Source organism: Numenius arquata, chromosome 9 (genome assembly GCF_964106895.1).
Source record: "Numenius arquata chromosome 9, bNumArq3.hap1.1, whole genome shotgun sequence".
Lineage (NCBI taxonomy): Eukaryota > Metazoa > Chordata > Aves > Charadriiformes > Scolopacidae > Numenius > Numenius arquata.
Window position 1 is genome coordinate 9192624 of NC_133584.1, and position 24965 is coordinate 9217588.

At 48.7% G+C, this 24965-nt stretch overlaps 1 protein-coding gene across 5 annotated transcripts in view; it reads right to left on the reverse strand.

Moving 5' to 3' along the window:
- KCNAB1 (potassium voltage-gated channel subfamily A regulatory beta subunit 1) overlaps positions 1 to 24965 on the reverse strand; it is a 71113-nt gene that overhangs the window by 12416 nt on the left and 33732 nt on the right. For all 5 annotated transcript variants that reach the window (XM_074153012.1, XM_074153009.1, XM_074153010.1 and 2 more), the window contains exons 2-7: positions 11585 to 11628; positions 5408 to 5445; positions 3927 to 4006; positions 3109 to 3153; positions 1844 to 1888; positions 469 to 512 (exon numbers count right to left, since the gene is read on the reverse strand). In XM_074153012.1, the coding sequence (XP_074009113.1) occupies positions 469 to 512; positions 1844 to 1888; positions 3109 to 3153; positions 3927 to 4006; positions 5408 to 5445; positions 11585 to 11628 (296 nt within the window). The remainder of the gene's footprint in view (positions 1 to 468; positions 513 to 1843; positions 1889 to 3108; positions 3154 to 3926; positions 4007 to 5407; positions 5446 to 11584; positions 11629 to 24965) is intronic.

A 24965-nucleotide genomic window follows, 5' to 3' on the forward strand; every position in this document is an offset into this window, starting at 1 on the left:
CCAAGGAGCTCACGCAGCCACAGCCACATCTGCCCACCACGTGCTGCTGCCCAGAAAGAGCCAGCGGGTGTATATGTATCCCCTCTGTATCATCAGAGCATCTCGAGACCAGCCAAGCCTTCCTGCCACAGGGACTGCAGCTGATCCCGCCGTGGCAGTTGGGATCGGAGCCATTCTTGAGGACAATGGTGCAAAGCTGCTGGGAACCCATGCGAGGCAACAGGAGATGAAACCCCAGCGTGGGAAACCCTGACTGCTGCGGAAAAGTGAGAAACCTGCAAGCAACGCACACACAGCTGGGCAAGGACAACAATCTTGCTTATTATAGCAAAAAAACCCCAAAAGGTTATTGCTGCATAGGGGTCTAGAGAAGTCTTTTTGTGTGCTGTGTGTTTTTTTGAGAAAAGACAGACTAACCCTTCAGTGCATTTTCAGCACAGCCAGACCACCCTGCCCTGCAACACGTACCTTCAATGATGTGCTTTCTTGAAAGCCCTCTTTCTGTTTCAGCTCTGCAAAGGAAAAACAGGTACACGGCTGTTAGAGGTCTGAAGTGCTAATGATTGGGGAACATTAATTCTGTATTCTGGTTTAAACATCTCAAAAATGAAGTTATACAACAGGGAGACCCTGCAGCTCTCTCAGGTGCCCAGCCTCAAAGACAACTAGCATCTGGGACGAGTACAATGAGTAAGTTAATGTGTTGCTGGGGCAAGTAAGACAAGTAAGTTAATGTGGTAACAGCCTTGCTATGGATATTGCCTTGCCCTAAAGCTACCAGCTGACATTTCTAAGCAGAAGGGTAAGGATGCTGGCAGGGCAGCCGGGGCCAGGCAGCGTGGTGATGTGGCTGTGCCCCAGCCGACTGCACACCACTGAGGCTCCACTGGCATCATCTGCCATTTCAGAGGAAGGCAGCATCCAACCTGTCCTCTCAGTGCAAAGCTGGCAGATAGCAAAGCCAACAAAGTGCTCCTCCCAGCACAGGCACAAAGGTACAGCCAAGGTTTCCCCCAAAATCATTAAACACCTTGTCTGCTGAGACCGGACCTCCTCCAGGCAGGTCACCTTGCCAAGACAAGGCAACAAGAAACACAACCCATGCAACCGTGGCCCATCATTCACATATAAACTAGATTCAGAGGCAACACATGGCTTTGTAATTTTTCTGACTGTTTAATTTTGCCCATATCTCTAACACACCAGGCAGATCCTGAGCCTGCTGCAAAGCAACGGCACAACGAAGTGGGACAGCCACTACACACCTGCCTTACCAACACAGTGACAGTGTCTTAATTATACCCCAGCTTTCCCAGAGAAGCAGAGGATAGTGTTGCACCTCAGCTTCAATACACCATGACTTAAGTGACTTCAGTGAAAGGGAAGAAAAAAAATAATTACAATCATTTCCACAACAGCTCCGATGAAAGTCTCCCAGAGACTATTTTGCAGCCACATTCATGGTTTGTTTGGGTTTCTCCTCAGACATTCCAGTAGATTCAAAAAATCCACATTGATATTTTGTTCTGGGGACAAAAACCAACCCATGATGGAAACAACCTAACGAAAGTTGCAGGGCTTGAAAAGCAGGACTGGTTACACCTCCGAGGGCCACAGCCCTGCTCAGGGCAGCAGCACAGCCGGCACAGCAACCCGGCCACTGCTGGGGGCTGCCACCTCTGCCAGGCTCCAGCTCCTTAAAAGAGTTGGCAAAATGAGGAGAAAGGAAACAACAGCAAGAAATTCCCCCCCTGCAATGCTTTAAATCTCCACCTGGTTGTACGGCTGTAAAAGGGAAAAGCACACAGCAGCAAACACCATGACAAGCAACTGTGAGACTTACTTTCCCCCCCAGTACAGTTTTGTTGTTATGACCAGGCTGGACCTCCTGCAAACAGAACAGAAAAATCACTATTGTTAAAAAAAAAAAAATTAAAAAAAATTGATAATATGAGTAACCAAGCAGGATGTTGCCCATCGAAAAGCAGCCATACTCTGGCTTCCCGCAGCAGCGGCCGTGCCTGGTTTCACTGGGCTCAGAGTAAGCATTTGCACATCATTATAATCCTTTTTACAACAGGTCTAGAGGCCGCTTCTCCTCCCACGCTCAGGTCTGCTGTGGGAAGGGAATGATCGTAGGCTGGTGTCTGGAAACAGAAGCTAATTCAAGTGAAGCCACCAAAAAAGAGACACATTTTTCATGATGGAGTAAGTAAGAAGTCTCCAGAGCCCTTAACCCAGGCTCTGGTGTTATTCCCTCCTGGTATCCAAGTCCAGTGCTTTTCATTACCACACAGTATTCCCAGAGTTATTAAAGCCCCAAGAGTGATACAGTCACTGAATTAATCTATAAATTCCAATGTGATATTAAATTAAAGATTTATCATTCACAAACTACCTTGCTGCATAACTGTATGTGTACAACGCGCAATTTCTCCAGCTTTTGCTACACTCAATTTTTTTCTTCTACAGTACCCAGAATATTTCTTATGGAATTATCATCCCCTTAACTCAAGCGATACTGATTTTGGTGAGAGTGCTGCTAGGACCTACTCTTCACTTGAAAGCTGGATATTACACACACAGGAGGTCTTTAAAGATTATGTAAATGCTCTTAAAACTACACAACATATGCTAATGTGCATCATTTAAATTAGGTATCATCTCCTACCAGGCTACCCAAGATGAAGGCCCATCACAGCTTTGCATTCTTAATACACAGTCTTATGTACACGGATAAGGATGCCAACACAGAAGTCATCTGTCTTGATACACCGTGCACGGAAAAGATGATGGATATGCTCAGAAGTTGTGCTAACTGTGCTGCACACAGAGACGACAGTCACATGCAAGGGTAGGGGCAGCACCGCAGGCTGATGATCGCAGCTGGTGTGCACTTTCAAAAGCCAGGAGAGCATTTTTATTTGGCATTTGAAAGGTCCGGCTGCTGCAGGAGCCCTGGCTGGCTGCTCCAGGCACAGCCCTCACACCTGCCAGCTCCCACTCCTGGGCCAGCATCACTTAACAAGCATCATTGTTAAAAACCAGAAGGTTTCTCATATGGCCAGGGTTCTTGCTCAGCTGGGGTGGCAGGGAGTGGTACAGTACCTCCAGCCCTTCTTCTTCAGGATGTTTCCCAGGATGACCTCAGCCCTGCATGAGAGAGAGAGAGCCCCACGTGAGGGGAGGCAGGAGGATGCTCTGCTCCAGGGGCACCGCCACAGCTGCCACCTCCCCCACCTTCTGTGGACGGGGCCACCCCGACACCAGCCTGCAGCCCCACTCTTGGCTGTGCAGCTCTCCCTTCCCCTCCCGGGGTGACAGTGACCCAGCACTGGCTGGAACAGGTCCCCTCCATCGCACCCTTGTGCCCTGCATCTGCTTAAACCCTCTCTGGGAAGGCAGAGCCGCTTTATCCTCACACCAGGGACGTGATGTCCCAGGCCACCTTTTACACTACATACAAAGCCGTATAAATCAGCCAAAGTCAAATATATTATGGATGGATCTTTTTTTTTCCCCCCAGTCCCGCAGCAACACTAAGAGCATTAGCTCTGCTGCAGCCAGAGCGGTTCCCCGCGCCGGGAGCTGTCACTGGCACAGGCCATTCATCACCATTAAGATGCGCACTGACTTTTCATTTATTCAGGACATTTTCCTCCTTATGCCAACAGCAAGTAGCATGAGTGATACATTTCAGGCTTCAGCTGGGTGCAAGGGAGTTTGGGTTAGATTTTTTAATTTTTTTTTTTAATTTTTTTTTGAAGACTCCTACAAAAATAAAGGTTTTTCTGTGCTCCCTCAGGGAGAAGGGGGATTCCCAGGCACCAGCAGAGCCCTAGCCATCATGAGGCAATCTGACCCAGGGAGGAACAGAGCCAAGTGGAGGGGCCCCAGGGAAGTGGAGTGGGACGCTGGGCACTCACTTGCCGGCCGCATACACCTCCGCCGTGTCGAACAGGTTGACGCCGCTCTCGTAGGCGATGGTCATCAGCTGCTCAGCCACCTCGAGGAAACAGAAATGGAGAGGTGAGGGGTGGCGGATCCAGCCCAAGCAGCCAGTGGATCCTCCCACACAGGAAAAAGCCCCTGAAGGGGCTTCAGTGGGGCTGAGAGGGGTGTCCACATCTCCTGCCCGGGGGTGAGACCCTTCAGCAAGGCATCCAGGGGGCCGTGCGCTGGCCCAAGCAGCACCAAAACACAGATTTACATCAACTTCCCTTTGACTCATCCTGGGAGGAATTAATCTCTTCTCATAGGAATGTCCTAGGCTTTCTAACAGGAAAGCAGCCAAGAATTTAATAGAGTTATAGAAGATACTCTGCAAATCTGTGGAGTTTAATACAGAAGGGATATTTCCATGGCAGGAGTTTAAATATTTTTGGCTACCGGACAGGCTGTCCTGCAGCTCTCCAGCAGAATTCATGGGGTATTTAAAGAGCTGAAGGTCATTTCTTGTGAATTCTGCATCCAGAGGAGGCTGGCAGTGCCAGGGGGTCAGGTGCCTGGCCACCATCCTTAGGGTGGGCAACCCCAAGGATGGAGCTGCGTTTCATGAACACTTGGCACTCACTTATTCTAAGCAAGGAGGGCGGAAGAACCAGGGAGAAAAATTATGACCAAAACAAGTGGTCTCACTTCAACCTGCAACGCCAAGAAACAGGAGCGAACTCAGTGCTCTGCCGTCAGCAGAAGCAACACCACCGAAGATCAAAAGAATTTAAAAAAGAAAAAAAAAAAATACAAACACCTTTTGAGTTCAGACTCCTGTGCCGTTTTCCTTCCGCAAAAGTTATTTTGGGGTTTGTCATGTACTAGAGGGATGGCTGCTGGGAGGTCGCTCTCCTTTTGACGGCTAGCATCCGCGGCGTACCTGAGACGGAGGGAAACCCATGTGCTGCCCAGCACTCGGGAGGATTATTAAAACCGAGATTAAGAGCCATCTGGTACGGGCAAAAGCGTGTAGGAAACGCAAGCTCATTTTCATTTGTTTCATCTTATTATGTAAAAAATAAATCATCTGGCAGCTCCTTATAAGCCCAGCCCCTGCCTGTATTTATGCCTGTTGCTGATTAGATACATGATGCAAAAATAGTTTCCAATTTCTGCTCCAGGAACAGTACCAGTGCCAACGGTAAGGAGGAAACATTGCTCCAAACAGCATGGAAAAGAAGATCACTTTAAGGGGTAAATGGGGTTTTTATTAAAGTTGATCTCTGGAAATGTCAGATTCATTAAGGTTTTTCTGTAGCATAAGCGCAAGCCTTGCGTTGCTTTGCATAGTGACTCTCTGCCATTTCCTCATACAGAAACAGGCTCCTCTGATTTTGGTAGCCATGGTTTCGTTTAAAAATATCTCATATTGGTTTTTACTTCACGCATTACACTTACACCGAGCATTACTTACCTCGTCTGAGATTTGACCTCCAAAAGTGACCCACGTCCCTAGAAAGAACAAAATCTGTAAACATGGGAGGTTTTTGCCAACAAAAATTCACTCTACCAAAATTCAGGCTCCTTGGGATTAAATGGGTTTAAAACGGGGTTAACTTTCTCAGAGGCTGCTGCGTCCCCAAGTGAGCAGGACCAGGACTGAGGCAGGCACTGGAGCCCCCTCTCCCTGGGCAGGGGGAGAGTGGGACTGGGCACGTGGACCCAAGGCTGGCCCTTGAACTCACTCAGAGAAGCCCCAGCAAGATCCTGTGCTGCCAAAATACAGAGTTTTATTGAAATCTGAAGCTCTTTGCAAAATGCAGTTCATTTTCCAAAGCTTCAATTTGACAAATTGGAAAAAAATTATGATGATGCTGAAACATGTCATTTGGGGAATGAAGCTCTTTCTAAGTTTATGCTTCAGCATTCAGGATCATACTAGTCAAAATTAGAAAAAAAAAAAAAAAACCCAACATATTTCTATCGAAACAAAGTATTTAAAACCCATCCAAAGTGCCTTTTCCCCAGGAACTTCTCCATCAAGCCCATGTCCGACACCAGCGCAGCCGATGAGCAGCACTTTTGCCAGCCGGCCCAAAGAGTAGCTGCAGTTTAGACTCAGCAGCAGACTCTGGTCTATTATTAGGAAAAACTTAGGCCACTATTTCTTTATGACTGCTGTTTCAAAAAAAAAAATTAAAAAAGTAAGAATATCCTGTAGTGGAAACAGTGTGTGGATTTCACTGGATATTCCTAAGCTATAGGAATATTACATCCTATATATATTTTCTATATGCCTACCTATAAGGAATACATATTTCCTAAGCTACTGAAAGAAAGACACAGCAGCGAGCTGGGAAAGCGCCAGGTCACATATGGGACACCGGTCAGACAGCATGTCCTCACCCTGGCAGACACCGCTCCTGCCCTACTTATCCGACCTTACAAAGCACCCCATGGAAAGCGATGCTGAGACGCGGAAGAAGAGGATGTGACATTACCCGTGCCTTTTGCCAGCTTGTCACGGCAGCACTTTGATTTACAGCACAACTTTTGCCCGTGCTTTTCAAGACCTACATACCAGCTACATGTAAAATTACGTGTTACTCAATGGATGGGTCAAAGCTCACGTGGCTCAAGGAAAACCCTCCAGAATTTAAAATTCTGCCTTATATTGTCCCTCCATAAGGAGGACAGAGGAGTTCAGCCCCTGAGCTGGAAAATTGAGTGTGTTTTGGGTAAGACAGAGGAGAGATCACCGTGCCAGGGAGGGGTTGGGCTCTGATGCTGTTAAGGGGTAAAAAATTAAGTGCTCCCTGCCTGCCTGCTTACACTTACAAAGGGCCTGGTGCAATAGATACATAAACGCTCCCACGTCTTCATTAAAAATGTATGGTTAGCTCATTTGCTCAGAGCGAGCGTGGAAGATGAACCTTGAGCAGGAGTCAGAAAGCGAGGAGCGTGCCTGCTGCTAACGCTCCAGCTGCTTTGATCAGTCCCTGGTTAAAAACAAAGCAAGAAGAGTCGGCTCCGTTAGGAGAATCTTGCTCTCTTTCCCTCAAAAAAAAAAAAAAGGTCAATTTGAATTATTTTTTTTTTTTTATACATCAGGTGCCTTTGAGTACAAATAAAGTTATTTTAAAAAATGCATATTTGCCCTGCGTTTAAACTGAAACGCTTGATTTCCTGTAGAATATCCCGAGCCCTGCAAAAGCCAAGTTCTCACAGATCAGAGGTGTGTAACACAGCTAATGCTACTGAAATAAAAAATGAGCGAAGAGCAACACACATTTTTAACTAACTGTGCATTTACTTCTGCTCTCTATAAGGGCAATAACTGGGTGACAGCAGCACCCTCTGAACCCAGAGTCACCCCACTGAGCAGCCACCCCTTACTGCCCCTGCTACACCTTGCTACCTCGAGACCTCAGGAATGGGACTTTCTCCTATCATTAAAATGCTCTAGTCCCGCACAATAGGGATAAAAATGAAAATAAGTTTCAGTTTATCATTAAGCTTCTTTATGCAGACGAAAAAAATCCAAATGAAACCCAATTTCCATGCTAAAGCTTCAGAAGTGTTATTTTTATAGGAGTACATTAAAATGCATTTCTACTGAAAAATGTGTTGAGACTGTTTATCCCAAAGTGATTTTTTGGCTTAAATGTGCATACAGGTCACCAGCGCAGGTGAGAAGAAAAGGTATTATTTCTGCACCCTGTTGATTACACATCCTCCCTCAAATTTGGGTGACTCCGACCCCGCACAACAGTTCATGTAAGAGCAAAAAGCACTTTATCTCTTTAAAAATAAGTAGTAAATATGTGCAATACCGTGTGTATCTGCCTGTCTCCCCCCTGTGCTCCCACATCCCAGCAGTGGTGGACCTGAGGGGCCTGGGACCCCTGAACAGCAAGCATCATTGGGACCACACAGGTGGGGAATCCTTGGGGTATTGTTTTTCCTTGATAATTGCAAAAACCAGTCAGGGAGGAGAGTTTTTTTTGCTCGGCAAGGTGATCTCTAACATGTCAGATGGGGTCAGGATGGTGAGATGCAGTGTAGAGTCCCAGGTGGCACCGAGCACAAAGAAGGCAGCAAGCAAGTCCACAGGCAGTGGGTGTGGGTGGTGGTGGGGGCACCCGCACCCAAAGCAGCAGGGCAGCTGCCAGGGCTGCAGCACAGCACAGCACCCGCTGCCCAGCCCCAATCACAAAATAAAAATAAAGAAAAAGAAAAATCACTCCAGAAAGCACAAGGCACACTTGGCATTTCAAAAAACAACTGAGGATGATTCACAACTTCAGCCAAGGAGAGTATTTTGGAAGAAAAATAAACTAGAGAAAGTTGGCTGTTTTTTTTAATCATTACTTTTCCCCTTACCAAGTCATCATCTTTCTGTTGCCTACCCCAATTCGCTGTTTATAAATGTGCCCTCCCACCCCCAACTCAACCTGGTAGTGGCAGGTAGACCTCCCACTCCTGCCCTTCGCCCATCACGTCTCGCAATGGAAAGCGATTTCCCAGCTGGATATCCTCACCTTCAACAGAGGCATTTCTGTATTAAAACTAGTTTTGGCTCCATTTCCATTGCATCGCAGAGCCTAGCAAGGTGTGATTACTGCTGGGTTATTTGCTGATGCAAAATTCACCACTTGATAATGTCATTGCCAGCAGATGTGTCACCTCTGCAGGAAAAAAAAAAAAAGGGTTCCTGGATGAAAGCCAAAGCTTTGCCTCCTGCCAGTACAATTTTATCCTGGCTTGCTGCTGGCGAGGATGATGCCACATGGAGATTTGGCACGTGGGTCTGGTCTGGCGCTCAAGCAACCAGCAAATGCTCAGCTCTGCGTGCTGCAAGTACCTGGGTGCAAATGGGACCCTTTCACCACCGTTCTGGGCCAGCCGACCTTTGGGTTGGGTTAATCTTACATGCCAGGTTTGCAAAAGCTTTTCCCCAGAGCACAGCACCAGGGGGTAATGGCAGAAGCTGAGCCCTTTCTCCTCAGAAAACATCTATTTTTGTACCCAATTGCGAGAGTGGGGTATCCCACCGGTGGCTGGAGGAACCGCTCATTTTGGAAGGTTTCTCCTGTGCTTTCGTACACTGAATTGTATTTGGGGGATTTGGGATGGCTGCTTTCACTCTGCTGCTCGTTTCCTTGGAATCGGGGCTAATGACCTTGTTGGAGGCTGTCTCAACATTTTCTAAAAATCAACAGGCAGCCTCTACAGGCAGAATCTGCTCTGAATTAACTACAAGAAAAATGTGACCTTATTTTTCTCCTACATCGCAATCGCATTTCGGAGCCAGCATCACAGAAAGGCTGTGTGTCTGCCCAGGGTTAGGCTATTAAGATGCCTCATCCAAAGCCTCGCCTGGCTTTAGCTCACCCAAAAGTGGAGGTGAAAGCCAAGCCTGGAGCTGGGCTCAGCACCTGGATGCTGCAGGATCTGGGTCGGGGGGGAGCTCAGCCCTGAGGAGCTGTTCCAGCTCCGGTGGGAGAAGAGGGAGGTTCTGCAACCCAGGAGTGATACCCAGCCCCTTCCCGAATCTCTCTGCTTGTGAAACACGCTGCTAACACAGCTGACCTCATCCGCTCACTCAACACTTCTCACACTGCAAGCAGCACCCAGCAAATTAATTTAATTAAAGTGTGAGCTGGGAGAAGCAGGACATAATTAAAGAGCACGCATTGCCTTACACTGCCTACCTTTGATTTCTGTCCCGCTTCACATTTTTCTCCACTTTTTCATACTAGAGGATGAAGCACACTCCCACCTTGCTGAGATTTCGGAAGGCTTTTAAGGAAGATCGCTGAGTCTTCAGAAACTTTAGTAAAGCTTAAATTAGATTTTCATGCTGCAGAGAGTTTAGGGAAACACATTTATCTTTTAGGGAACTGCAAAAGAGAAGCTATTTAGAAAAGTCACACAAGCCAGCGCTCGAAGCAGACACCTGATGGATCTGTGGTGGGAGGGGAGGATGAGCTGCGCCGTGGAAAAAAATACCTGTACCTTCAAGAGAAGGTGGCAACTGAATTTCAGGCTTTCAAGTTCTCCTCTCCCTAACTCCTGCACGCAGCCCAAGGGCTGTAGGGCTTGCTGCTTCTGGAACAGGCTGAGATGCCTGGCTCCGAATTGATGCCCGGCAGCTTTCCCTTGCCCGGAGCCGCCACTTGCTCCCTCCTTCAGCCCCCACTCATCCCGTGCAGCTGCAGTCACAAAGGCTCAATATATTTAGATGCTGCTGCAGTTCCACATGCTTGAAATTAAAGAAAAGCTCTGCAAAATGTTTTTTTCCTGCTGCTACTTCCTTCCCGTAGCTTTTCTCCACCACAACAACATTTGCTCTTGGTGATCTCTAAGGATGATAAATAAAAATCTCTGAACCAGATAAGAATACAACTCCTTTCAATGCCTGGATCTATTTTAACCAGAAGAGCTCTTCTTGGCGGAATAGGCCTTATTTATATGACTTGTGATACAGGGTGACTTTCACATTTCACTCTATTTTAAAACCAAATCTCAAAGCGTGTCAGAAAAAATGAGCTAACCGCTGGGGCACCTGCCCTATGAGCACAATCAGCACCAGCGGGGATGCCCATCACCACAGCAGGCACCAAATGCAGGCAGAGTCCAGGTCCTTGCCCACTCCTGCCTTTACCCACTTGTCCCCGAGGCAGCAGCACAGAAGGGAGCCCAGACCACCCAACCGCTGATGCCTCCACCTCTGACCCCAGGGGGACTCGGACCCCCCCTTTAACAGGAGGCTGGAGGGGCCCTGGCAGAGCAGAGCATCCATCCCGGGGGGGGTCTCTGCGCATCCCTGGGGCCTTTGCCCTCCCAATGCTCCAGCCTTGTACCACAGGAAGGGGCTTGCAGTGAGAAAAACAGTTTCTTCCTTTTTACAGTGTTTGGGTTTTTTTAATATACACATATGTACTTTTAAGCATTCTTCATGCAAGTGGTTCAACTGCCATCAAAGAAATTACTCGCATGAGTAAAGCCATCAGGAGCTGCCCAGTCCATCGCACACACTCCTCGCCGGCAGCTGACGGCCAGCAGCACCATACCGAAGCCAGCAGGAACCGCAGCATCCCTACAGGACCAGCACGTATGTGCTGCAGTGCTTATGGATGCTCTTTGTGATGAAACATTGATAAGATAAAATATTGATAAGATATTCTTTAGTTTTCAAACCAATATGGAACAGAAATAACAAGGGATACACACTGGATAAAATAAAATAAAAATCTGCCCTCGGCCCAAGCAGATTGCTGTCCCCCAAGACTGGAGCTGACACTTAAAGCTCTTGGGGACACTCACAGACATCTCAGATGCGGTCTCTGCGGGCTGTCCCTCATGGGGATCTGGCTGTATTAGAAGGACTCTACCCTCATACAGTTCCACTCGGGTGCTATGGGTGGAAAACATCTCCTCACGCTGCGGGCAAGCGCCTCGGCTGATGCACGGAGCTTGTTATTAACACACGTAAGGGCCTCTGCCGTGAGCCATCCTCAAGACTGAGCACAGGCTGGGGCTCTGAGGGAGCACAGGGTTTTTTTTATAGTGAAATACAAGAGCAGACACCACCACTTCAGGGCAGTGTGTAGCTGCAGTGAGTGCGGTGGCTGCAGAGGTTACTCACCCAGGCCCAGGCACGAGACTCTCAGTCCAGATTTTCCAAGGTTTCTAGAAAGAAAATAAAATAGTTAGAAAGTATTGTTAAACTTCAAGGGACACACAACTTAAATAAACCAGTGCAAAACCAGTAGCTGGAGAAAATGAGACTCTGCTTTTGTTCAAATCATCCATTCGTCTCCAAAAGGGGCATACTCTCCCGCACTGGGGATGCTGGCTGCCTGGTTCATAGAAGAGTGGATGCTCCGCCATCATCCTTTGCCTCACTAGGCTGTGAGAGAAGCTCTAAGCACTCACGGGGCTGGGAATAAACCCAAATACATTCAGATATATGTCACACCTGATGTCGTTTGGATTCCTTTCACTTTCGTCATCATTCAGTATTCATTGTAGTAACACCAATTAAGATATTCACCTTCATACTCGCCTTCACCCTTATTCACCTTCACACTTGCCAAAACATTCCCGTCCATCGCAGCAGACCCCTGGTCCAGTTACTGCCAGGGCTCCCAAGCTCGTGGATTCCCCTCAAACAAAACACCCCACGATTTCCCGGCCCGAGGGGAGGCAGTGGCTTGATCCCTAACACTCTCTGCTTTTCTACATCAGCGAGATAAAGTTATCACCCTTCTCCCCACCTCCCAGAGCCAGGCTGGAGACAAGATAATTAGCCCTGAGGCCATGAAATGTGCCATACATTAAACCTTTACCCTAACTTAAACCTATCGCTGCAGTACAAAATACCCTTTTAATTATACCCTCCTGCTTTAACCTTTATGTTACAGCTGGATCTGTGTAATTTTTTTGCCAGATCAAGGTATAATTTCAGGACCTTCTATCTACCTTCCACCGCAGAGCACCATGAACAACCACTACCCTTTTTGCTATGCCTAATGAATTATTTAAAGCCAAATAATAATTAAAAAAAAAAAAGCCCTGCTCACCTACAGTGAAAAGAGTCGGACAAAATACCCAACATCAGCACAGGTCCTGCCTTGCTCTTTCAGCTACTTCTTTTTTTACAGGCTTGATTTTTGTGTCCGTGTCAGGTATTTGCTCATACGGCACAATTTCCCACATGGGAGAGCAACCAAAGGCATTCCCAGGGGAGCGAGGGAAGATAGCCCCACTGGTGCAGGCTGCCCATGGGGCAGGGGTATCCACCCTCCTGCCCCTCCCCACGGCCCCCTAACAACACTGTTGCACCCAAAATTTAACACTGCTGATGGGAATTTAAAATTTTGGGAGACAGGAACCTGTCCTCCAGTAGCTGTTTGAAATGCTGCAGCTACATTTCCAGCACTGCGAGCCCCCGGGCTCACAGCACAGTCGGGGCAAGCACTGACCTGATATTTTTTTTTTCCCCCCTTTTTTTTTTTTTTCTCCTTTTTTGGGGTGGAAGCACAGCTGGACCCCTGCATAACAAAACCCATCCATGCACAGAATAGCACAAACGATGCCAATTGTCTCCTGCTCACCAGCACAAAGCACAACCCTCAGAAAGTTAAAAGGCAAACACCCAGCAGCTGCCTGCATGCTCCAGACAGAGCTGCAACCCTTCTGGCAGGGAAGAAGAGCCCAGGCTCATGGGATTGGGATTTCTTCCTTACTTCTGGAGACAGCCCACCCGCTGTATAACGCTCTTTGGAGAAGTGAAGTGCTCCTGGCTTGGGAGTCCTTAGCACAAGAAGGTCATGGACCTGTTGGAACAAGTCCAGAGGAGGCCATGAAGATGCTCAGAAGGTGTTGGAGCACCTCTGCTATGGGGACAGGCTGAGAGAGTTGGGGTTGTTCAGCCTGGAGAAGAGAAGGCTCCAGGGAGACCTTCTAGAGCCCCTTCCAGTCCCTAAAGGGGCTACAGGAAAAATGGGGAGGGACTCCTTATCAGGGAGTGGAGCGATAGGACAAGGGGTAATGGTTTCAAACTGGAAGAGGGGAGATTTAGATTAGATATTAGGAAGAAACTCTTTACTGTGAGAGTGGGGAGGCACAGGTTGTATCTCACCACCAGTTGCCCAGAGAAGCTGTGGATGCCCCATCCCTGGAGGTGTTCAAGGCCAGGTTGGATGGGGCTTTGAGCAACCTGGTTTAGTGGGAGGTGTCCCTGCCCATGGCAGGTGGTTGTAACTAGATGGTCTTTAAGGTCTCTTCCAACCTAAACCATTCTGTGATTCTACAATTTCCAAACAGTTTATGCTTATTTTGTAGAAGAGGTTTTTTAAGTCTTATTTCTCGCCAAGCTATTCTTTGCCTTTCAAAGTCTGGCTCTGTCTCTGTGCAGGCACACAGCTGTGAGGGCACAGCTTGGCCATGGAGCTGTACTCCTCCCCCTACATAGACATAAATATATATATATACACACATATATACCCTTTTTATATGTATATGCATATACATACCCTTTATATATACTCCTGTGTATATGCATATATAAATGCATACATATATACACGTGGTGCGAGTGAAACCCTCTGGTGTTTGCACGCATTTATTGGGCACATCGCTCCCCTCAGCAGTGGGGTCTGTCTCAGGGTCTTAGCCCATATAGCAAAAGCCACATCAGGGCTTGTCCCTCCACACGCTGGGGATTTCGAGGGGGTAAAACACACACACACGGGAGCCAGGCTTTGCTCCGGAGAGCGATAACCAGCTCTTTGCAGAGTCTGGTCCGCTAACAAACCCGGGCGGAAATATTGTGTTTGAATTTCCAAAGCTGCCTTTGCCATTTACTTAGCACATGTGACCTGGATACTTGGAAAGTTTTATGTCCATAGTAAAGAGCCGACACTGAAAATGCCAAGTCTTTGCAGTACAAGATCCTTCTTGTAAAATGAGCTCAGAAGCTGCTTGGCAGCTTGGGAGGAGGTTCCCAGCCTGGAGAGCATCGCAGCCCCCAGCTACTCCCATCGTTTCCAGACCTCCTTCGCCTGCGAGCAACACTCAACTGCACGCTCTAATTAACCGGCAGGCAACGTGAAAGCAAAGCGGCCACACCAACACATGGAGCCACAAAACAGCTAAAAAACTCAGTCCGCTTGGGATGGTTTGCCTCCCAGCACAGACCTCGTGCTGCTTATAAGGATGCAGCCACTGATTTGATTCCTGGTCCTAGGGCAGAGCAGTAATTTATCTGAAATAGCAACAGTTTGAGACCTAGTTCTCCTCCAGCTCCCTAAAAAAAACCAACAACAACAAAAAAAACACACAACAAAGCCCACCAAGCAAAACACATATATGTATACATTTACATCTATTTTGCAGCTTCCAGGTGTATGTATATTTGTAGATATGCTACACGCACACACACACACACACACATATATATATATATATATAGACAGACATGCCCAGAAGCTGCAAAATTGCCATGTAAAAATCAATGATTGGTTTCTAAGTAACCAGACAGTAAAAGCCCTTTGTGCTTCCATTGCACTAATTCCCAAATCTGAGACAATTAAATAGTTCAGTCCCCAGAGCTGAACCAGCAGCAGCCCAGGCAAACTCCCAAGAATGGCTGTGCTGGGACAGCGATGCGGACGGCAGGATGAGCAAACCCTGGCAAGGCCCAGGGTGCCCAGTGGGCACTGGCTGCCCTGGTCGCCCATCTCTATTTGGCACTTGCTAACACCAGGTGGGGAGAACACGGGTTTCCCCCACAAGCATCCACAAGCAGTGGTACCCACCATCCCGCTTGCGCAGCGGCACTATTCACTGCCATTAAAGTCCTGAGTGTTTCATTCCATTTCTGAGCCCCAACCAGGCAGCCCAGTCCACCACCAGATACTCGGTGGTGCTGCCGCTCCTGGGGGGCTATTTAAATCACTCTTTCAGGAGGAAAAAAAGCTCTTTTCAAATAGGAAGTCAGCGCTGCCAAGGACATTGCAGGAGCCTCCAGTCTCTCAGGATTGTTTTGCCTAACCTAGAAGCAGCTGATTTAAAAAAAATCAGCTCTCATACATGGTTTGGTTTTGGAGTGGGGTTTTTTTTTTTTGGTGGTGGTGGTGGTGGTTTGGGTTTGTTTTGTTTTGGTTTTTTTCCCCCTCATTAGCACAGCTGTCTTGCTTCTCCTCTTGCTGATATTCAGCTTCCCTTGCACTTTGCAGAACTGGAGCCATTGCACCGCTCCCCACAAATCACTGCCTGACCTCACCACACACAGAGAAGCACCAAGAGTTTTATCTGCTGCTGTACCCGGCTGCCTGGGAAACTTGCAGCTGCACATCCCAATCCAGGGCCCTGTCCCTGCAGCTCCAGCAGCACCTTCCAAACCGCTTCTAGATGCCAGTCTGAAGTTGTCTTCATTTTCTTTATCCCACATTTGCCCCACAGGCAAGACTCAAAGGTATTTAATGCCTCACTCCTGAATTATTTTAAAACCAAAGTCTGAAGCCAAGCACTACCATGCCAGCGTGCTGCCCAAACCCAGGATGTGGCAGAGCAGAGCTGAAGGCACTGGAGAAACCTCCCAAGGGGATGGGATGGGGAAAGGTGCACGGGAGTGGAGGCAGCCCCTGATGGATATGAGTTTTTTGTGGGGAACCCCGCTCACTGTGCCCACAGCAGGAGCCACCCAAACCTCACTGAAAGCACACGGGTCACCGCAACATTTAATAAAGGACACTCAATATATTGAAGAACATAGGGCCCTAACATTTTGTGAATGGAAGAGACTCACCACACTGTTTCCGCTCTTTGTTGGTTGGTCTAGGATAGATGTATTTAAAATTTAGTTTTAAATCTTTCCAGTTCCCTTCTCCAGGGAGCAGGTACTGCCCTGTTCCAGTGCCAGGTGCCAAACAGGGCAGGGGACAGCAAAAGGCATGGAGACAGAAAGCGCCTGAGAGCCCAGCCTTACACACTGGTTTAACAGAGCTCTTCTTTCCTGGCGTAAACCAAGGGTGACATTTTCCCTGCCTGCACAGCCGGGAGTTTGAGCTAACACAACCGTCCCCACAGCACCGGCAGCTTCGCCAGATTGCGCTGGGTTAACGAGTGCGGGAGATGAATGCCTGATTCATTCAAAACACAGCTTGCAACTCAGAGATGTTGTTAAAAATACACCGAGGTACCAAAACAGCGCAGGGGAGGGACGACATTTCCCTTGACTAGGCTTTTCCAAGCAGAGGGCACATCCATCTCCCAAGGAAGCGCGGGTGCTTGGCCATGCTTGATGGGCAGCGGTGTGGGAATGTCACTCTGAGATGCCAGCATCCATGGCAGCACCCATGTACCAGCAGCCTCCAGGACCAGCTGCTGCTGCTAAACACCAGCCAACACCACACAAATCACCGGGCAGCACGTGCTAACAGCCCTGGCAGGGAAAATGCTGGAAGGAGGCGTTAGCCAGGGAATGGCACCTTCACACTGGAAAGGAGTGACTCAAGCAATGCAACCCAAAGGGGCAGCACAGTCACAGGGCTGGTTACCAATCCAATCCCTCAGCCCCTTGGCAGGACTTCACCAAGAAAAGTCAAGTTCTCATTTTCTCTTGCTAATGGAGAGCATTGCACACACACCACACCTGCTCCTTCATCATCATCCTCAGGCTCAGAGCTGCAGTCCCCAGTGCTGTAAGGATTCTGGCCAGGATGAGCTTGGGTGTTTTGCCCAGTAGCCTGGCAGGCAGTGCCCTGGCTGATGAGGCATCAGGTCCACAGGTGAAGGGTTATTTCAGCTGCACAGAGACCTGGAAAAATTCTGTGCTCAACTGCTCACGCCTTTTCCCAGCCTGCAGCAAAGAGCAGAGCTTCTGCCTGGGCAGCAATTACCGGGTCCCTTCCCTCTGACTCGAGGGCACGAAGCGCTCTCAGATTCCCTTCGCTGAGTAATTCCCATTTCCCTTGTTTCCAGCAGACACACCGCTCCTTATCTGTGGCTCCAGCCTTGGCTGGATGCTGGGGAGCAAGTGGAGCTCCCTGTGTCCCACCACAGCTGCTCATTTATAAATGGATAGAAAAAACCACAACCATAACCCACCACACAGCTTGGCTTTTAAGCATGGGAGAAACTATACTCAGAAAAGATCCTTTGGTTGTGGGCTCAACTGCAATATTGAAGAAGCCTGAGTTAATTATGTTGCTAGAAACAAGTGGTTAAACAAGTCGGATGCTCACAGAGTGACACCAGTCCGTGCAGGAATGTGGAGATCAACCACCACAAGCACAGCCTGGATCCAGCCCCAGGTACACACTCAGGGCTGCAAAAGCCCTCAGTTCCCCAAGGATGGAGTGGGGGGAGGAAGGGGGAGGAAAAAAAAAAAGGCATTTTGCTTGTTAGCCACTTTGCTGTGAGCAAAGATACGGGCAACACCAAGGAAAATGCTAGATAGAGAGATGTATCAGATTTGAACGATGGGTAAGAAAAGCTTGTTGCCTGTCTGAGGAGGCAGGGTTTGACACGCATGAGAAAAGCCAAGGTGGCAACTTTTGACTTCAAGAGCTCTTTAGTTCAGCATCAGGAAGTCAAAAAGTGACACAAAGGAAAAAGAGGGGACTAAGGTGTTCTGCAGAAATACAGAGGGGTGATAAGAGCAGCGAGACACATCTGGGATAAAGCCTGACAGTAAAAATGCAGGGAAGAATTCACAGTTTGCCAAGTTTCAGGAACAAAGCAGGGTGAAACCAATTCCCAGGGGATTTTTCTTTGTAATGTGGCTGTGTAGGAAGATTAGATTGCGTCCAAAACATTAATTTTGGTTAAAAAGACAAGAATCCACAGTTCAAAACTGAGATTAATATTTGGCAGTGAAAGGTGAGAATTTGACTGTGCAGCAATTCTAAACCCATTTAACTCCTTCTCAGGAAAGGTATTTGATGGGTATAACATCCTACAGCTCTGTTGGCTACCTGCAATTCTGAAACAATTCTTCTAATGACGAAGAATGAAGACTTACAAGTCTGTTGAAAAGTTTTCACCTTGTTGCTAGTTTTGTTTTTAAAAGCCTTATTCAGGCTACCTTGCAACCTTCCAAACCATCCCATGCTGCAGCAGCGCCCCAGGGCATGCATGGGTATCACTTCATCAAAATAAATCTGCATATAATAGCATAATACAAGTAAGTGCTAATTGTACAGAATATCTCTATAAAAATAAACTTGGAACTTGCTGCAGATGGGGTTTCCCGGGCTCTCCCCGAGCTTCCAGAGACAGGCACTGGGTGGTTCAGGGTGAGCGTGAAAAGGGGCAGAATGGACAAAGCCACAACGGCCTAATGGCAGGGTTTATTCCAGTTTTCTAGCTCATAAGAGCTAGGCTCCTCTTGCGAAACCCAACCCAGCAGAGATTTGGGTGCCACCCAGGGTGCACGGTGCCATTCCTCTGCTGCAGGGACAGCCCTCTCTGGCCACCTGCAGCGATTGCCCTGCTCACCAGAGCCACCAGCTCCTCCTTTCAGACACACTCTGCTGTTTCCTCCTATTAGGAACTTTCTGCAGTATTTAACCAAAGCTTTTTATTTCCTCAATTCCACTCCATTACACCGTTAGCAAAGCCTTTTCACTGGAACTGAAAAAAAAAAAAGAAAACAGCTATTTGCAAGCCTCTTCCAGATCTCCTCTGGTTAAGCCAGCTTTTTAAGTATCACTGAACCATTTCTTGCTGAAAAACCAGTCTTTCCCTGTGATGCTGCTGTCCCAATTAGCTCACAGGGTATGTGGGGGGTGGCCAATTATAATCCCATGGTCCTTAAGTGCTCACCTCACCCAAGATGAGAAAAACCTTTTCAAGTGGAATTGCACATAGGTAAGAAGCGCACAGCCCTTGCCTTAAACCAGTGGTGCCCAGTCCAGACCCACCTAAACCTCATTTAACAGAGGTATAGCAGCGAGGACTGCAAAAGACCTGAAAAATTCCCAGGTCCTCATTTTGCCTTTTGCGCTCACCCAATGCCCCCTTCATGGCTTTTACGGTAACTTCTAGTTTAATTATTTCCTCAGAAGGGTAAGTGCTGACAGCGCAGCCAGAGCTGAACAAGACCAAAAGGAATATATAATTTTTATATGTATCTTGAGGGCAATGAGACCCGAGGGAACCTGCGAGAGTCCAAGCGGCCCTGCCCTGTGCCCTCCTGCAGCTCTTCCGAGCCGAGTTCCCACAGCATGGCAAGGCTGGAGGGCTGTCCCTGCAGCAAAGCCTCCCTATCCAGTCCGGGGAAAGGGGAGAGTTTTACAAGGGACTTGAACAGGGGGTGGGTGCGATGAGCCTGGAGCAGAGAGTTCCACAGGGATCCTGGGGAGCCGTGAGAAACAAGAGGGAATCCAGAGAGAAGCGTGCCATGAGGGCCCTGGGGAGGACGAGGCTTGGCTCTGGCAGAAGGTATCCTGAAAGGGGATTTGGGAGAAAAAAACCCACCAGGGTGAGATTTTTCTCAGGCTGAGAGAGTTGAGGTTGTTCAGCCTGGAGAAGAGAAGGCTCCGGGGAGACCTTAGAGCCCCCTCCAGTACCTAAAGGGCCTACAGGAGAGGTGGGGAGGGACTCTTTATCAGGGAGTGGAGCGATAGGACAAGCGGGAATGCTTTTAAACTGAAAGAGGGGAGATTTAGATTAGGCATTGGGAAGAAATTCTTTCCTGTGAGGGTGGTGAGACACTGGAACAGGTTGCCCAGAGAAGCTGTGGCTGCCCCATCCCTGGAGTTGTTCAAGGCCAGGCAAGATGGGGCTTTCAGCAGCCTGGTCTGGTGGGAGGTGTCCCTGCAGGGCGTTGTAACTAGATGGTCTTTAAGGTCCCTTCCAACCCAAACCATTCTATGATTCTATGATTTTTATGACTAGCCACTGATGAGGCAACATGCAACAACACAGCCCTTCACCCCTCATGACTTCCCCAGACCTCACACTCCTCCATTGAGGCACCGGGGTGTCAGTAGACGGGAAGGTCCCTGTTTCATGGCCCAGCACCTCGGTCTCTCCCAGGATGGGCAGTGGCTGAACCCATTCTGAGCCAGGCTCCATGCACCCAGGCAGCTGCAGGACAGGGCTTTAATTAGTGCCTAATGCAGCTCCTGCGTTTGAAGCCCCACATTTGTATGGGTGCCAGGTAGCTCCCACAGACATTGGGCTAGAGGGGCCCCCCAAAACCATGCACAGAGACACCCACATCCTTCCACACTCCTGACAGGGCTCCCATCCCCAGCAGCAAAGCATCACTGTGGACCACAGCCAGGCCTGCCCCAGGCACTGTGTGGGCAGCAGCATGGCACACTGGTGCCCAGTTGGGTCGGGGGGATTTTCAGAGCTGACATTCTCCTTAATTAAAAGAAAAGGGGGAGAAGGCGGGGGAGAAAACGTGCCTACAGAGCAGCCCATGCCATATGGCAGGGATGGTATTTGTCTCCTGTGGCACAGGACAGAAAGCAATTGTAATTATTCACTTTTAATTTATTCTAGTGTAGGAATCGGTAAGGGAGCCCATGAATGGCAGCAAATTCTGCAGCGCTGAAGGCAGCTGTAGCACCAGGCTGTAGGGAATCACATGCAGCCACCAAGCTTGGTCCCTGCACCCTGCCAGCACTGAACACTTCTCAGTCATCACTGGTAGGTTCTTTCCCCATCCCCCCAGAGCCACATCCATCAAGTGAAGCCCCCAAAACCACACAGACCCAGCTTCCCAGGTATTCTAACAGGAGACAGCACCTACCCCAGCACCCAGCCCAAGTGCAGAGCAAGGTCATTTCCCCTTGCACTTCAACAAGCAGTAAGGAAGAATAATTCCCTTCTTTAAAACAACCTTCATCATTAACCTTCCAGCCCTACCACAGGACACCATGCACAGCATCACCTGGGTACCAGAAGCTTCCCATCACACACAGCTGGAAGAGCAGCAGCTTGAGTCCCATCAAAGGCCTCATGCACAAGGGCTGAGCCAGCACCCTCCCGGTAGGGCTTTATGGTCTGAGCCACCTGTGCTGCTTAAGCAACTCGTTAACCTACAAGTGGTTCCTCCCATTGTCAAGGGACAAGCAATTATAAGAAAATCCATCCTGGTTATCCAGGTGGGAGATGTGCTTCATTGCTGCTTTTCATTGTTCAGAGTGGGGAGATTTTGGGTTTGGTCACTTCCATTAACACTTGCCCAAATCAGCCCAAACCTTCCCTTCCAGGGCAGGGCTGTCACATCAGGTGTCTGAACCTGCATTGGTCTCTGCCCCCGTAACTCCACCAGGTTCCCACTGGTTTGCAGAAGGGAGGAGGCTCCTGTTCAGTCCAAAACCATCTGCCTCCACGTATGGTGTAAACTTCACATGATGTCCAACACCAGGCTGAGCTTACCTGCTGCACCGTGTTTTAATGAAGCTAAAGCTGATCCCAGCTGGGACCAGCTCTGGGTGCTGCCAATTCCCCCCACCCTGCATCAGGCCAGACTGGAAATATCTCAAAAACAGCCTCCTGTTTGGTGGAGGCTAAAAACAAAGAGCTTAAGATTTTAAAGCAATAAGTGACGGTTGGGTTGCTTGCAAGATGAAGCTGCCGAGCAGCTTTGCTTTAGTCTGAGGTGTGCTGAGCAAACCCTGCTTTAAGCTTATCTACTTCCAGTATTCCCATCTGTACAATGGGATCAAGGTAATCATCCTATCTGCCCATCTATCCATCTATCTATCTATCTATCTATTCACCTGTCTATCCAGCCATCTATCTGTCAGTCTATCCGTATATCTATCTATCTGTCTGTCTATCTATCTATTAGGAATGAGAGAGAAAGAGTGAGAGTTTTTTCTAAGGAAAAACATAAGTTTTAAATAAAATCTCTGCAATAACACATACAATGACTAAAACATTTTCAACTCCACACCCACAGAGGAATCATCAGGCTTAGGAGAGCTCGACAGAAATCAGATAATGCTGTTTTTCGCTTGTTCCAACCCCAGTTTCATTGCTCTGTGTTGGTGTTTTTGCCCACAGAAGCCAACCTCTACCAGAAATACAAAACCCAGGGGATGGATCCCACGTGGGTCGATTGTACCAAAGCGGTCCCAGTGGCAGGTGACCCCCAGGGCCCCACTTCACAAACCCCCAAGAGCTGCCAGGGAGGGACAGTGGGTGAGGGTCCTGCGTCCATGGGGGCACTGCCAGCTCCCGTTGCCCACACCGTGGTACCCACGGCCATGCCAACAGCGTCAGCATGAAGGAGGTGTGTGGAGGAGGCAAAAACCCAGCACTCCTCAGGCATTTCTAAGTATCCCAGCATTCAAAAAACCATGCAGAGAGTAAAAGATGGGGGAAAGGAGGTGGGAGGGGAGAGAGGGGCTTTGAGCCGAGCAGGAGGAATTGGGAAGGGCACAAAGCCAGCTCCTGGGAGAGGCATCAGCATCTTCAAGTGCAAGACCCACCCGCGGGTGTCTTCATGGACATCCTCCACTTCCACCACCAGAAAGGAGGGGCTGGGGCACCCGGAGCATGGTGCAGCCCTGCTCGCACGCCTGGACGCACCCTCGTGGGTGTGGGGTGAACCCCAAGGCAGTGATACAGCCCCCCACCCATTCAATTAAGCAAAACTGGGGAAAACATGGCACGTTTTTTCCTGCATATAAACTGCAGACGGTGTGGCTTATTGCTACAAAAATGTGAAAGAAAAGTCACTGTTCTCAAAGCTGGTGGTGGGAAAACAACGTTGCTTAGAAACATCCCCATTAGTGCTCCAGAACCGTTCCTTTCTGCACAGAAAATGAATAAAATATGTAATTTGTTCCCTGAAAAAAAAAGAGTCTGTTTCGAATAACAACAAAAACCTGATGAAAGTAGAGACCCTTTCCAATTGCCCTCTCCTGCTGTAGCACATCTGACATCCTTTGCCTGCGACCTGCAGAGTGGGGAACAACAAAGTGTAATCCCAGGCTTTGGAGCTGTGATTGGCCTTAGCGCTTCTGCTTGCTTCATCCCATACAAAACCCTCACTGTTTCAGCTGCTTCCTATGATGAAGAACCCTCTTATCACACCCCACTTCTCTCCCCTATCAAATGCCAGTGAGAGATACTCTGCAACCCCTAAGCAAAGGGAGCTGGTGGCGATTGCAGACCCCCATCCAATCCCCTGCACCAAAATGGGTGATGAGGGGCAGCTATGACTCCCCAAATTTCCCTGGCTGTACCCTGGAAGGCGGGGTACATCCCCCCCATCCCTGTCCTGTGGGGAAATGCCTGATCCTCACCCCAGCAGAACATCTGTGGGGTCACCAGGGCATGGGGTGCCCTGTGGAAACCAGCACAGCATGGCAGGGAGGGGAAGGGAAGGGCCAGGCAGGAGAGGGTTCTTCCCCTCCTGCCCAGCTGAGCTCTCCTCTCCACTGTCACCCCGCCTTTCCTGAGCCTTCCAGGTGCAAAACCATTAGAAGTTTTGGGTGACATGTCTGTCAGGCGCTATGATGTTGGAAAGACCTACCCTTCCAGCACCGACCCCGTCTGCAGGGCTTTTGCTCCCCCGAATGCCTCCCAAGACACACAGACATCTCCTTAGCCTGGCAATGCCAAACCAGAGAGCAGCGAAGATACGGAGCAAAAACACTCTGTATTTCTGAGTGCTCCGGGAAAACACACCATCTCCACGTCTCCTCACAAGTTTCTAAGGTGACCTGTCAGCATCTGCTCAGGCTCTGGAGCTTCCCACCTCCACAGGGGAAGATGCAACCTCCTTCACTGAAGGGTGCTCAGCTCTTCCTTACATTTTGGAGCCCCGTAAATGTTATTTGTCACGATTCATCAGGCTGCAACAGCCCCCAGCATGGCTTAGTCTTGCTGTGAACCAAGGGTGAGGCAACATGGAGGTGTTAATTCTCTTCTTTAATTAACTTGGGTGGTTTCCTGCTTTGAAGGCTGGATTTCGTTTTGCTTCATCAGCTCAAAAAGACCTGCGGATTTTAGACAAGCAGTAGCTGCCCCTCAGCAAGCTCCGATGGCAGGAGGTTGTCTCTAAGTGGTGTGGGTGGGAAGAGAGAAAAATAATGGTTTCTATCTCCCATTTTGCGAACAAAACACTTCACAACATGCACAGCAGTTTCCACTAAATTACCGCCCGTATTAGCAGTAATTGCAGTGATGCAGAATCGCAGCTTTCCACTGTTTTATGTATTTTAAACCCGTTTACTTGTGCAGAGATAGCGAAGTGAGGGAGGTCTGTGTGCCGCTGGAACACCTGCACACCCTTGGCAAGCTTTGGTTATGGGCAGGTGCAAACCACTGTACCCCGCTTCGTTTTGGGTAACGCTACAAAAATCAATGCAATACCTCACCAGTCGTGTTCACTGCTTTCTGTTAATGCTTTCGACCGCCTGTCAAGTCAGCATCGCATTCTGCCTAGAAAATGGTTTATTACAGGATGGGGCATCTAATCTCAGATCTAAATTTTTAACTCTGTTTTCAAATGACAAGAAGCACAGATGAATATGCAAAGCTGTAGC